The 15,230-nt window shown below is 42.8% G+C and overlaps 1 protein-coding gene across 8 annotated transcripts in view; it reads left to right on the top strand.

Moving 5' to 3' along the window:
- Positions 1 to 15,230, top strand: part of Mbnl2 (muscleblind like splicing regulator 2) — a 158,912-nt gene that overhangs the window by 41,931 nt on the left and 101,751 nt on the right. For all 8 annotated transcript variants that reach the window (XM_036199763.1, XM_036199765.1, XM_036199762.1 and 5 more), the window contains exon 2: positions 6,724 to 7,343. In XM_036199763.1, coding sequence (XP_036055656.1) covers positions 7,170 to 7,343 — 174 coding nt within the window. In that variant the 5' untranslated portion in view covers positions 6,724 to 7,169. The remainder of the gene's footprint in view (positions 1 to 6,723; positions 7,344 to 15,230) is intronic.

Consider the following 15,230-nt stretch of genomic DNA (forward strand, 5'->3'; position numbering starts at 1 on the left):
CCTCCACACTCTTCTCCTGTCACTGTGTCTGCACTGGATAAGCCAGGGATGTGGCTGATTCATTGATCAGTGGAGAGAGCTCACCCTGAGCTGTTTTAAACCAGTCGGTGGGGGGTGAGCACACTCAGAGATCAAGCTACTCCCTGGAAAGAAAGATTATTTTATTTTAATGTATTTAAGCTCATACTGTGGCATAGCCTATAATTCCAGTCCTAGTGGACTGAGGCAGGGGAATTGCCAGAGTTCACAGCCAGCTTGGGCTATATAGTATATACCCAACTAGCCTGGGCTAAAGAGTCTTTAAGAGCCTGTCTTAAAGACCATGCCTACTTACCACCTCCACCACAGCCCATAAAAAGCCCAGCATGATATCACATGCCTGTAACCCCCAGCTATCTGGAGGAGCAGGCTTTGAAGGAAGGTCAGTTTGAGCGTTAGGCTTTCCAGTACTGCACAGTGAATAGAAAGACCCAGCCTCAAACCAAGAAACAAAATACCTATTTTAATAATTTAAATGTTAAGAATGGGAAACCCAAAAACTGTAAAGATGAGAAATAGGAAGTCAAAGAGACAGGAGCTCTTCACTATAATTAGATGTATGCAAAATAAAATTAAAGGCATCCTATTCTATGAGTTACTCAGTGGCTAATGAGTCCTTGACTGTCTGACTCAGAAACCGGTTTGTTTTGTAGGATCCTTTAATCAGGGCTGCAGGAGGCCTTGTCTGGCAGACAGCTAAAGCAGCCCAGGTGACCAGGAGGGAGCCAGGAAGGCTGTGCTGTAGTGCACAACAGTTTCCCTTAAGGCGGTCTTAAATTTTGATCAATCTCAGGCTCAAGATTGGACATGATTGATGTTTTTCCCTTCAGAAATGTGCAAATTATCCACCAAGTGATGGCTTTGCAGGGACACCTGGGGGGTCCTCAGCCTGGGCTTGTCTGAGGGTGTGGAACCCAAGGGAAGCCACCTCCTCCTCTCCCACAGAGAAGGGCCAGGCATTCCAAACTTACTGGCTGGCTGCATAATTTAGCAATTGTCAAAGAAGCTCAGCAGCAAATTCTTTTATACAGTCCAGAGTCAAGGCTCTCTGAAAAGCTAACGCCTAGAATAGTTTTAAATAAATTTTGAAAAATGAAAATGCCATGTGAGGAAAAAGCCCTAAAAATAGTTGACATTGGTGCATGGAGTTGAATGGAAAGGCCTTCCGAATTTCAAGAAATACTACAGAAAGCCATTTATTTTTGAAGTTTGAGCTGGTCTTTCCTTTAAAGATCATGAGCCTGGGTATTGGGTTTAGAAAGGATGTGTGCCATGTGCTTTACAAAATATCCCTTTCTCTCTGAACACTGTGTCGCCAAGAGTCACCAGATGAAGGCCCTTTACAAAGCAAGCCCAACCTCCCTCAAAGGACCATATTTTGAAACACCCTGAGGGGAGCATGTTGGTCTGAACCCTGGTTCTCCCAGAACACTCACCTGGAACTGATCACCTGGGTGTCTCTGCTCATCCGGTTGTGCTTTGCTTCGACTGGTCAGACATGTAGCCCCCAGGGAATCCTCCTGCCCTCCTGTAGCTGCTTCTGGGGGGATTGGTGGGTACACAGACATCCTGCTGGTGATCCGAAGCAGCCATCTTTGTTCCTTCACCATCTGGGTACCTAGCATAGAGTAAGGCAGCAAGGGTACTGATTAAGGTGGCTCTCAAGCTTGCACACTGGTCGCTCCAGAGGGCTGATTAAACACAGATTTCTGGCCTGCCCTGAACTTCTAACGTAGGCTCTCCAGGAGGACCCAGGAATCTGCATTTCTCCATAAGCTTCAAGGGGCTGCAGTGCTCCTGGTTCAGGTCCTTCCTGCACTTTGAAGATCACTGGGCTCAGGATAGCAGGTGTTGAGACTAAGTTATTTATCACTGGGGCAGCTACCCAACCCAATCTCCTTGACAACAGCAGAATCAATCAGGGTGCCTGCTGGAATGTTCCTATAGGTCATATAGCCAAATGACCATGTCAGAACCGTATTCCCATACCCTTGAATTTGGTCTGTGTTAAAATACAAATGTTCATTGTTGTTCATTCAACAGACATTTCTATACGCAAAGCAAATTCCCTAAGAGTTTTCACTGTGGTAGGGGACAGTTGGATAAGTTGATATCTACAGTATTATCAGTATTTACAGCTCTTGCAAGTTAGGAAGTAACAACATTTGTTTAAAAATAAATGGTGAGGCTTGAGGGCTGTAATAGGTGAGGGCCCAGTGAGCTGTGCAGTCATGTATCACCCACAAGAGAGTGTCTTGCTCCCAGTCGCTGCTGGGGAAGATGTCCCACGCAGATGCAATCATGGCTTCCTGAAAGAGCTTCTGTGGAGGAGGAAGAGGATTGAAAGTGGAGTTCATCAATGAATATCTATGCAAGGACTCTTTTTTATCACCTTGCATTGGGATGCCTTACAGTTTACAGTGTGCTTTTGTATTTCCCCGTACCCAGTCCTGTAGCAGCCACCGTGACAGGAGACACTGAGGGAAGTAGAGAAGTTGGCTTCCGGGAATAGGAATCAGGGACACTGGTGGCACATGGAGTACAGGCATCAGTTTGCTTTGTAATGAGTCCGAAGCAGTGCTAACAGGTCATCACACCCTCCTTTTCACGCCGGCTTTGAACTCAGCGTATGTTACAACAAAGCACATCTCGGTGTGCATGCTGAGCTTCCACTGGACGTGTGCAATGTGTATTTAGACTTCATAAAGTTTGCAGATTGAGAAAGGGGGCTCATATACTCACCTTGGCCCAGTCATACTCAAACCCTCTCCAGTTTCTGAATGGAGGGTCAATTTGAATTGAACTTAAATGGAAGGATAAAGATTTAAAATGCAGTCACTTAGTCATACTGGGTTGTGTAGCCCCAAGGAGGTGGCTCCCATGTTGGACAGCACAGCCCAGTGCATATCTATTCCTCCAGAAGCATGCAGCCTAGCAGATCCAGTACTGAATTAGGTCTGTGTGTGGGTTTATGCCAGCCTGGTGCCCTGGTAACAAGTTAAAACTTGGTCCCTTCATCCTCTTCCGTCATCAGTGCTCATCAGCTGCAATGGCCTATCCCAAACCTAACTGAGTCTGTTCTGTCTTTCAGGGTCCTACAGTTACCTGCTTGTATCTACTTGTGACAATGCAAAGAGGTGGTGCCTTTGATGACTAGCTGCATAATCTCTAGACTAGGGACAGAGAGCATGCTGGGTAGATGGATGCATGCCAAAGATTTATTAACAGACTTACAACAGCAGTGTGTTCCTGTGGGGTGCATACCCCTTCTTTAACATAAAGTAACTGTCATCGAAAGCTTGCCAACCCTGTTCTTAAAAGCAAGTTTATGTTACATATTTACATACAGAATCTTTAAAGAATCTATATGTGAAATCTTAACCCCTCCCCTGCAAAAAGAACCCTTATAAGCTGAAAGAAGAGTTGTGTTAACCAACGACGATAGCAAGGATTGTTGGGAAAAGTTGGTCAAAAGATTTAAAAATTCAATTTGGTAGGGGCGGTCAGTTCAATAATGCAGTGGTCATCGTTACAAACAAGGTACTGAGTCCTTGAAAACAGCTGACAGTAGATGTCAAGTGTTCTCACCAGAGGAACAGGAGAGTATTTGAAGTCACACATGGGAGATAATCTTGTTCAATAATTTGTACTTGTTTTAAAACATTGGCTATACTCCATAAATAAGTTCTGTTTCATTGGCCAATGAAAATAAATATTTTTAGAGGCCAGTTTGTCATGATAGTTTGTAAACCCAAGTCCTGGGTGCTTTGTCATAACTCTTAAGTGGGAATCCTTTCTCTGGATTGAAAGGATTGCTGTGTGTGACTTTTGTGAATAAAGACCATGGAGTCTTTATTCTCACCATCTATGAAGAAATTCCTAGGTTTGCCTATTTCTTTCCTACCTGTGAAGCCTGTGGGGAACTCTGCTGCCTTCCAGGGCAGCATGTACCTCATCTTTGTTGCCTTGTAACCTGTCCAGGACTTCGCATAACGTTTTCTGAGTATGTACTAAATGTGTCTAGAACACCATCTAAGGCCCCTTTATTGCCGATGCCCATCTCTGCTGATGGGCAGAAACACTGTCTTAGCTGCTGCTTCCCCATCCTTTGTTCTCCACCAGGTTTGGAGGTGGAACGGAGGGAATGAAGCTGCAGGTCCAGGCTGGTTGGTGAAGCCTGATACAGCGTAAATTTGGTTATTAACCTCATCTTCTTAAGCTCCCTTGCCTAAGCTACTTGATGTTGCTGCTGCAAACACACACTGCCAGACAGACAAGTGGGAGCCTGCTTGGCTCCCTCAAATATTTTATAATTGAAGTTAGCTGTGTGTCACAGCTTTCATCATTGCCCGTTTCCTTAAATGCACATACGTTTATAACTCATGCAAGTACTTTCTCAGACAAATAAGAGGATTATTGGGTTGAAAAAGCAGTTCCCACCCTCCCAGGAGAAGTCTTGCTAAATCAAGGTTAAGTGATCAGATAAACGTACAGGACACCATTGTGGTCTCTGCCAGAAGAGACATCAGCTCTCTCCAGGATGGAAAAGTTCAAGTACAAGAAAGTCTGTTTGGCTTGGTTTGCCCAGAGTTAACTAATTTTTATCAATTAGGGGACCGTTTTTTTCTGGGAACATTTGGGAACCACTTAATTACTGCCTTCTGAACTTATTTAGTTAGTACTTGCTATTTTGGAATCCCATCAGTATCACTAAGTGATAGGATGCATTCCGATATGTGCATCATTGAGTGATCTCATTGTACAAGCATCATCAAAGGTACTCTTGCAGGCCCAGATGATGTAGGTCAGTAACTTGATGTGATCTTTTGCTGCAATCAAGACTTGTGTTAAACACAGATGTTTGTGGGCTGCCAGCCATGAAACGTGGCACACTGTGTCCAATGAACTCTTTTTAGTTAGGACGAAGAGTATATTCCAAAGTGCCAGGATTTGTAGTAAAGATGAAACAGTAGCAGACTCACCCTTACTGTAGAGTGTTAATGCCGTACTTCTACATGACAGGCTGTGAAGTGGGTTTGTTTGCACACTAGTGTCATGCAAACACATGAGAAGCGCATCACACTATGAAGTTGTTCTGGGAGGTTAAAAGTGACCAAGATCTTGTTTGGTCATGGGAACTTTTAAGCCCCATTCTAATTTTATGGCAATGCCTTATGAGTGGCCTGCCATTGATAGACACCTCCATAAGGGTTTAGCATGACTAATCTATTTCCAATCTTCACGATGTGCCCCTTAGCTGTAACCTTTTAGAAGGACATTAAGACTGAGCTGATGTAGACAGTGGCTTATGTTGCATACAATTTCTGTAAATGGTCAATTTACAGACTATAGTCTTTTATTCATGTTTATCTTGTTAATGTTCAATTTTAATGTTATTAATTTCATAATCCTTGAAAATTAAAGCAAATGAAATCTGCTAACCTTAGACATCTGCACTTTAACTTACAGTATTGTTGTAGGCATGCTTTTTAATCTTCACATTCTAAATACAAGAGAACCTTTTTTTAAAAATTTACTATATTTTAAAACTTTGTGTGTGAGTTGTATATTGGGGTCAAAGAGCAACCCTTAGAAGTCAGTTCTCTCCTTGCACAATATGGATCCTAGAGATCATGCTTGGCAGCAAATGCTTTTACCTGCTGAACCATCCCACCAGCCTGGAGAGGACACTATTAGGTTGTGTCTCAATTAAAACAAAGCGGAACTTGATTCAAGTTAACTTGCATTCATCCTGTTCTAAGTTCAGTTGGTCAACAAGCACTTCTTGAGATCCTAATAGATACCATGAACTAAAGCACCTGGGAAACAGATAACTTGAGATCATTTTCCTTACCTAACAACAGGTTGCAGGCAAGACAGGCACCAAGCAGATAGCAGAAGCAAGAAAGGATTCAGAGTTCAGAGAGCAAATATCAGCAGGGCTCCATTTACCTACACCAGGACCAAATCTCTGTAAACTCAAAAGAACTCATGGACTAGGGAACCCATGCTTTATCCAAAATAATATTATCTCTATTTCATAGGAGAGACACTACAGTTGTTTATAGCATTCCCAACAATAAAATCAATGACCTAAATGTGAAATTAATTGGGAACCACAATTCTAATCCACTGTTTGGTGATTAAGCACATTAGATGGAATTGTTTCAAAGGGCCTAATTATTGTGTCTGCCACACTCGTCTGTTTGAGTCACTCCTAACTCTTGGACTGTTGCCTAGATCATTCTGCTGTACAGTTGTAGTTGTTCCAGTTGCTCCTTCTTCCCCCTCCTCCCCCTCCTCTCCCTCCTCCCTCTCCTCCTCCTCTTCCTCTTTCGATCACTTTCCTCATGATACTCATGAAAGCTCAGAAGTCTAACCTAGACTTTCACAAATTCTAGAAACGAGCTTCGTAGATAGATAGTTCAGGTGTTTGATTCTTCTGAGCTTGGGTGCAAGTTGATGTCTTATTTTTCAGGTTCATGATTTAAAAGAGCCTGGCGACATCGCTTGTGCTGACAACAGCCCTCAGGAAGCTCTTCTTGTGTTCACCTCTTGTGGGTGTTTGTTTGTTTGTTTGTTTGTTTGTTTGTTTAATTGGTTGGTTGGTTTTTGTCAAACATACTTTACCCTGACCCTATGAGTGGATGAAGTGATCTGACTTTGCTAATCTTTTAATTGCAGAATTTAAAAAGGACGAGAAGGAAAGGAAAACACCATTCTGTTCCAATACGAAGATCTGAGAGGCGTGTTTTCCAACATATCCTCCAGCTGGGAGCATCAGAACTGATATTTTCCCAAAAAGTGCCATCGTATTGAAGTCACTTTATTACAGAGAGGTCTATCTGCAAAACACAAGGGACTAGAACCCTGGGAGCCAGAGATGACAGTGAACACACTTGGCTTGTGGCTCTCAGTTTTCCAGTGGGGCCTATTGATCGGTGAATGACCGACTGCCTGCTGATAAGTTGTCTCTTCTCTGTTTCCTGGATTGGACTTCATTAAGGAATTCATTACTCACCTTCAGACTTACGTGTGGGAGTTTTCACAATAGTAGTTTTGGGATCATTGAGACTTGGATTCATTTCCTCATTTAACGGAAAGGGACAGAATCCAAAGTAGTCCTCATCATGGCCTTGAACGTTGCCCCAGTGAGAGATACAAAGTGGCTGACGCTGGAAGTCTGCAGACAGTATCAGAGAGGAACATGCTCTCGCTCTGATGAGGAATGCAAATTCGCTCACCCCCCAAAAAGTTGCCAGGTTGAAAATGGAAGAGTAATTGCCTGCTTTGATTCCCTCAAGGTAAGACAGTCATTTCACCTGCCATCTCCAGGCTGAGTTGGGCTTGCAAAGGGGCCACTTTGCACTGCGCTCTGCAGAAGTTACTATTCGCTTTGATTCTGTCTTCTTTGTGATGGCCAGTGGGAGATTTGTATTGGTGAAATTATTAAGGCCACTCCACATAGTTAAAAGGGAGGGCGTGACCATTACTGAAGCCTCAATGGGGGTTGGAACTTCCAGGCCAAGGCTGTTGTTTGTTTTTTGGTTTTTGTTTTTTTGTTTTTACTCAAATTTATTCCTACCAGGCATACATGATTTTTTTTACATATCTGTGTTTACATTAAAAATACATGGCTGTGTATTTCTGGTCTGGCATGACATTCACGTACCCAAGGATTTCAAATAAAAGCCAGGCTATTGACAATTTGAATAAATGTTTTATCAACGTTTAATCTTCTCTGGGTTACCTAAAGGTGAAGAAGCCACACCTGTCACTTTCGTGCGCCAGTCACTCTGACTCACATCTCAAACAGTGGCTCTTCTTGTGGCTTTCCTTCTCAACCAGAGCCTTCCTAAAACGCTTCTTGGGAGCATTTCATTCTGTCTTAAAATTTCTTATGGCTAGCAGAAATCGCCGAGTGCACACTCAGTACTGGGTTCTCTGAGGACCTACTGTCTGTAAGGAACGTCATCAAAGATCTCAGTGTGATTCAGATGTCCTCTTGATGAGCTCATGTCTGGTGGCAAAATAGGGCGCAGCGGCCAATAATTGTGGTGCAGGAAGAAAGCCGTGCGCCATGCAGGAAACGGACAGAACACGTCCCCAGGAGGCCTTAGAAGAGAACTGGCTTCCAGCTGACAAGGAATGTTAGAGAAGGCAGGTCTACCTACTCCAGTTGTGTTGGGTTTGGTAGGGTTTGGGTTTGAAGAAATGGAAACATTCAATGAAAAACTTGGAAGATGTGGCATAGCTTATCTCAGACCACTCTGAGGTTTGCTGCAACCCAGAGATTATGCTGCTCTGAATTCCAGATCGGCTGAGGTATTCTTAAGGGCACAGTGACACTGTGATTCTAGAGATGGTTAAGACATACAGCTCAATGTTTCTGCCTATGAAAAACTCCAGTGTGCTTACCAATCTTAAAAATATTCCTCATGCTCTGTCATCCTACCTGAGAAACCACGGTGCTAGTTTATGGAAGTGACCCGACCCCATTCTCAGGTGTTTGAGATGATTAAATCGTATGTCAAAATTATGTCTCAAAGCAGGGAAATATCCCAGTTTGTAAAGTCCTTGTGAAGACCTGAGTTTATACCTAGAATTCATGTGAAAAAAAATAAGATAAAACAAAATAAAAAAGCAGTCATGGTGGAGGCACTTGGAATCCCAGTCAGTGCTTGGGAAGTGGAGACAGGAGAATGCCTGGGGCCAGCACAGCATAGTTAGCAGGTTCCAGTGATAGCCTTCGCTTCACTGCTTCAACGGAAGGTGGAGTGTATCTGAGGAACAACATCCAGGCTGTCCTCAGCTTCACATGCGTGCACGTGCACACACATACACATACACAACCATGTGTATAGGAACACACACACAAAAATTATATCCTAAGAGACATAATTCAAATTTATCACTCTTGTAAATAAGTCTTCAAACCAATGTTAATATTTATATATCTTTAAAAAGAAAGCCCTGTCTACATTAAAAGCAGAAGATTCTATTTTTAGCTCAGCAGAAGTAAAGTTTGAGAAGTGGGATGTGTACTGTCCTTTAAGCTGCTACTGTTGTAGTCCTTTGTCAGAGAGGTTCATCAGACCAGACTAAAATGAAAGTTGGACAGATCAATTGTAATTGATTTGGACTCTAATGATTTGAGTCCATTTGTGTATTGCTATTATTTTTTCCTTTCATCAAAAAAGGAAAGGCAGTCTGAATTTGCCTTTTCAGTCTTCACAATGGAAGTGTTCCCTGTAAAAAGCAGTGGGGATTTAAAGCTTTAGTCCAATATAAGACCACGTCTCTCAGTTATCCAAGAGAGATGACACCTCCCAGACAACCATATTGACCCAACATCATGCACATAAAGTGTGTCTTATCACATGGGCACTCAGATGAGAATCTAACAAATGCATAAGATACTTGTCACTCTAAAAGTATCACCAGGGAACCCTAACCAGCAGTTCACTCAAGGTCACCCAACTTGCTGTCTGAAGATGAAGAGTGCATCTTAGGCTTTGTCATTTAGAAAAGTGTACTGATATTTTTGACTTAGGGGGCATACTATTTTTGCCCTCGTGACATCCTATTTTTGGTGTTTTTTTGTGAATTTTCACTTCCTTGTCGTCAGCATATATATTAGTTTGTTTAATGTTACTACTAAAATTACCCATTGGAAGAGGAAAAATGATCTAGAAACATGTCAAGGAGATGACGTGTCAAGTCATCTGTAATTACTTGTGTTAATCTAGCCTTCTCTAGTTGAACAGATAATATTAAATATTACCATTTTTGTAAGTTTCTTAAAGTTAGAGAAACATAGGGGAAATACTATCAACCTACCAAGGCTCAGTGCCCTTGGAATACCTCTGGCTAAACTTGCAGCTCTAGCCCTGATCCTTACAATTCACCACATCACCATGGGCTTATCAGGACCACACTCAGTTCCAGGACATGAATGACATTATGTTTAAGACAAAATTCAAGGAACGAACCATGAGCCTGTTGAGCATTATTCAAGTGAGAAGAGACTTTCAGATTCATTTCAGAAGTGTCCGATGCACTCTTTCTCCAGTGTGGGAGCATCCTGGTACATTGCCTCAGGTCTCAGGCCCCCTTGAGAGCTGTGGACTTGCAGGTGACTTGATTTGCATGCGATGTTATATATGTTGAGTTATCAAACTGTAAAGAATGTGAAAGTTGTCTACAGGCACAGAGATAGGTTGGGCCTCAGTCTGAACACCTGCTCACCCGCCACCCTGCCCTCCCCAGGTTCTTTATGCTTTACTAACTCCAGTCCCTCAGCAGCAGTGAGAACATATACTGGTGAAAATGGCTGAGGTGTGCACAGCTGCTCGCACACTGGCATGTTCATTTGGCAGCATTGTTTTTAAGATTAGAAGTTCCTACAACAGGACACACAGCTGACACATGCAGAAAAGAGCAGCTCAAAAAATGATGAGGCTAATCCCCCAAAGCTTCTGATCTTTTTTATTTAACGCAGGTTGATCATCCCTATTGAGACCTGTAGTGTGATTTCTAATTGGTCTTAATGAAAACCCAGAGTCAGATATTGGGGTAAACCCTGAAAGATAATGAAAGTAAAGGAGCCTAACACCAGAGAGCTTCTTACCTCTGCCGAATCCTCAGACTGAAAAGGAAGCCAAGCTCCTGTCTCTGCCTACCTTATATTCTCTCTGCCCAGGCATCTTACTTCTTGTTTCCTCTTCTCTAGTGCTGGGATTACAGATGTGCACCTCCCAAGTACTGGGATCAAAGGCATGAGATCCCAAGTGCTGGGATTAAAGGTGTGAGCCACCACTGCCTGGCCTCTGTGATCAACTGGTGGCTAATTCTACCCTCTGATCTCCAGGCAAGCTTTATTTGTTAGAGCACAAACAAAATATCACTACAGACCTCCAAAGTATGAAATTTTTAAGATCACTGGCATAATTCTACCCGTAGACGATTCTACATCTGACTTCATGGGATGAGTTACAGTCAAAATTAGAAGAAAAAAATGGTTTAAAATCTGGGAAAAAGTCTAAAATACTTCTAGACTGAAGCATTTGGGGTGAAGAATATCCAAGCTGTATATTAAACAGGATGATGGCACTGTTTGTGAAGCCACCTGTAACAGAGACCATGAACAAAAGCTTTCAGCGACTGTCCCTGGACTCTGCTCCTTACTTCTTTACAGAAAAGTTACTTTATCCCCTTGACTCCAGCTTCCTCTTGCTTAGAGTTGAGTGTGCTCTTACTTCACAAGGTTGCTGTGCGTTCTGCCTGACTCCCCACATCCCTTCCCAGGGCTGAACATGTCAGGAAGCGGCAATGCTGTTTCCTTTCTCTTCCCCAAGTGTCCCAGAACTGCCATTGATTTTGATGACGGGCTTGAAGGGAGGCCGCAGCTCCTCAGTCCTATAAATTAGTCATGACATTAAAAAATAATAATAATAAGATTTGAGATTTTGATGTCCTTTGCTAAAAGATATTTTGTAAGCACTATTTGTATTTGTAACTGTGAGAGGAATCTCTGCTGGTGTGTCAATAATGGGACCCCACACTTTTTTTTCTTGTTGTTATGTTTGTACATGTGGTTAAACTTTCCTGTAAGTATATGCTAACACAATTTTGTAGGTGTTGGAAAATGGTTTGCTGAGGTGTTTGGAAGGAAAGCAGTACATATAAAAATGCTCTAAGAAGAGATGTGTTGGGGAAACACATCATGGTTCTAACATCGGCGTTTGTGCATGGCACCACTGTTCCCTGGCTGCAGCTGGTGGGAAGTGAATGCCGGCCGCTGCGATTTTATTCTGAAGGTTCCAGTTCAGTTGTGAGCCGACATCACAGCAATGTTTCCAGAATGACAGCTTCCATTCTGGAACACTGTTCCCCAAGTTAGGGTGACTCCACAGAAGCCAAGCTGGACAAAACTGTTTTACAAGCAGAGAATTCATCTGCTGACAGAACTTTGACCTTGACCAAATTAACCCCGTCTCTGTTATCCAAGAGATGCTTTCCTCAATGGTTGCCATGTTTGGGAATTTTCTGTTCAGATTCTTTTTCTTGTAACTGTCAGGAATTAATCTGGGCTATTTTGCAAATGGGAACATCTGAAAAAAAATACATGAATTAACTTTAATTGTTTATTGAGACTAGGGGTTTCAGTTTTTTTAAACAGTTGAATTCAGCTTTTAAATAGGAAACCTACTTCTTAAAATGTCTTGCTATTTTGGCTGAAAGTATTCTCAGAGTACTTGGGAAAATTGTTTAGACAAATTTTAGAAACTTAGCTATTACCTTTCTAAATAAAAATTAGTTGATGGGCTGTGGAGATGGCTGTCCACGCAGTGGTAAGTTCAGATCTCCAGCACCCATGTGAATGCCAAGACCATGTGTGGCCATGTGGTTCTTTCTGTAACCCCAGCATTTGAGAGACAGAGGCAGGTGGGTCCCTGGGACTAATTCGCCAAGCAGCCTCACTGAAATGGCGAGGTACACACTCGCATACTTGCATCCCTTCAGCACATAAACACAATCAGGCACATACACCATGAAAACATGTGCACAGAATTGCTACTTCTGAGGAAGACTGTGATTCTGCCACCACCCCAGTCGGATGTCGCTTCTCCCCATTCAGGGCCTTTGAGTGGCTTCTCACCTCGTGGAAGATAACCCGCTTGACCAGTGAGATGTGTCTGCATCCTGTGCCAGCCACCTTGCTTCCTCTCAATGCTATCTGCTACTCCAGCCATCTAGGTTTTCAGTCTCCTCTGAGCATGCCCAGCAGGCTTTGCTTCTGGGCTGTTGTTTGTACCCTTTGCTCTGCTTAGCGCTCTCTTGCCTCAATCTGTGGGCAGTTTGTCCTTCCACATCCCCCAGTGGCTTCTCTAAGCATGTGAAGATCTCTGCCAATTCCACCATGTCTGGGACCCTACTACTCCCTCCCTAGGCTTTCTGTGCTCCCTAACACACAGAAAGCTGAGTGGCTAAACACCTTCTTGCTTAGTGGTATCTCATCCACCTACTTCTTCTAATCTGTGAGAACCAAAGCTGCTTAGGATGAGGATTGTGTCTGCTAAGATCACTGTGGTGCTCCAGAGCATAGAATGGTGTCTTACATATAATAAATGACCAATAAAAACCTGTTGAATGGTAGCAAGTGTTCATCACAAAAGCATGCCAGTTTCTTGGACAGGTTGCAGTGTATGATTATATGCGGTGTGCTGCATTTTGGGTGCGTTCTATATTATTTGGCCCCTGAAAGCTATACAGTACTTAGCTGGTGTAGCATGGACTATGGCCCTGATACAAGTATCACAGCAGAGTTTAAAAGCAGGAAGTTCTCTGCAGGAATTTCAAGACAGGTGTGACTATGGAAGTGCAAGGCCTCACTGAAAAACGGACAACCCATTTCCTTTTTCAAGCTGTGTGTGTGTTGTCACACCTGCCTTTTCCTACTTCCAATTCTTTCTAAGTGCTAAGATGAAAGAAAAAGACCTCATTGTTTAATGGAGTCCCAGGAATAAGCTACCTGATGGTACAATATGCTACAATTTAGGCTTACAATTTATGGGTAAGAATTTCAAAAAGAAAACAATGAGAAATTTCTTAAAACCATGTCAAAATATATAATTGGCTGACCTGAAGCTCAAATGCTTGAATTACTGATGACCTGTAAATCGAGGCTGATTATATGCAGTAATTAACGGATATTTTGTAAACTTTGTGCCTACTTTTGACCTGACTTCAAATACAGTCGCAGACAGTTTTAAATTTTCAGTAGTAATCATTGTAGTCATATGGCATCCTATTTCAAGTCATATAGACCAGCCACTTTTGTACTATCTCATAATCCTGCTAGACAAATATGCCAAATCCATATAATAAGTGTGGGTATAGATTCAAAAATTTAAATATTTCAGTTGTGACCACCAAACTTGTAAATGGTGGAGAAGGACCTGACCTCAGGCAAGTCTGACCTCACATCCACTCCTCCTTCTCAGCTCCACTTGTGGGGCTGATTTTAGAATTCCTACAACCTTAACAATATTCATATTTAGTAAGTTTAGTACATTGAAGTAGAAATTTTTAGCATGGAAGCCCCCAGGAATGAACATGTTTATATACTAGAAATTTTAAAATCAAACAAGAGAGAAATTATAAGGAAAAAGCAAGCTACACACAATATTTTCTTTTCTTTGTTTTGTTGTTGTTGTTTTAAGATAGGATCTGTCTGTACAACCCTGACTAGCCTGGAACACTCTCTGTAGGCCAGGCTGGCCTAGAACTCACAAAGATCTGCCTGTCTCTGCTTCCTGGATGCTGGAATCAAAGAGTTGCACCACCATGCCTGGTGTTGTGGTTTTTCTTTGTGTGTTGCCAACATTATATTATCACTCACTAGATTGCTATCACAAAATGATTTTGGCTCATGGTGGCTTGTATCTGTAACTTATGTGATTCTAGAAGAAATAAAGTCAGCTGTTAGTGTTGTGGGGTTCAGTACAAGCCCTGGCTTTAGGGGTCCCAGGAGACCCTGATTGCATTTCCTATCCAATACATCCACTTTTCTATCACCTGGCTTCTGTGTTGCTGGATAGGCCAGGGACTAACCCTGTGCACACTCCCTCCATGCCTTTCTGCCCTTTGTATGTCACGTCATTCTGGAAGACCGTGTTTCAGCACGAGCCCGTAACTCCCAAACCACAGGAACACACCTCGTTCTCCTCTGTACCCAGCTCCTAGTGTGGCTTCTGTCTGGTCGGCAGCAGAAATGCAAGAGTAGCCAGGGAGAGAACACATGCAATAACTAAGGGAACTCTCTAAGTGCAGGTGGACCCACTGATGTCCACCAGTGGTTTCCAGACCCCAGGGTGTGGTTGACATTCACAACTTTACCATTTTCTTTAATGGGTCGATTTCATGGTGCAGCCTTGGTCATGCTACAATTTTCTGCTGTCACACTCTCTTCTCCTGGCCCTTTGCCCTCTGTCCCCTGTTTTTTGTTTTTTTCTGGTACCACCTTGTCTGTCCGTTGCTCTCTAACAGTGGGTACATGCCAAGATTCAGGCTTGCAGCGGCCCATTCAGACTCAGGCATTGCCTCTCAGAACTTGTCCACACTTGGGGGTTCAATTCTCATCTCTGCCAATGAATCCCAGAAATAGACGTGTGCCTTTCTGTGTACCT

Source organism: Onychomys torridus, chromosome 9 (genome assembly GCF_903995425.1).
Source record: "Onychomys torridus chromosome 9, mOncTor1.1, whole genome shotgun sequence".
Lineage (NCBI taxonomy): Eukaryota > Metazoa > Chordata > Mammalia > Rodentia > Cricetidae > Onychomys > Onychomys torridus.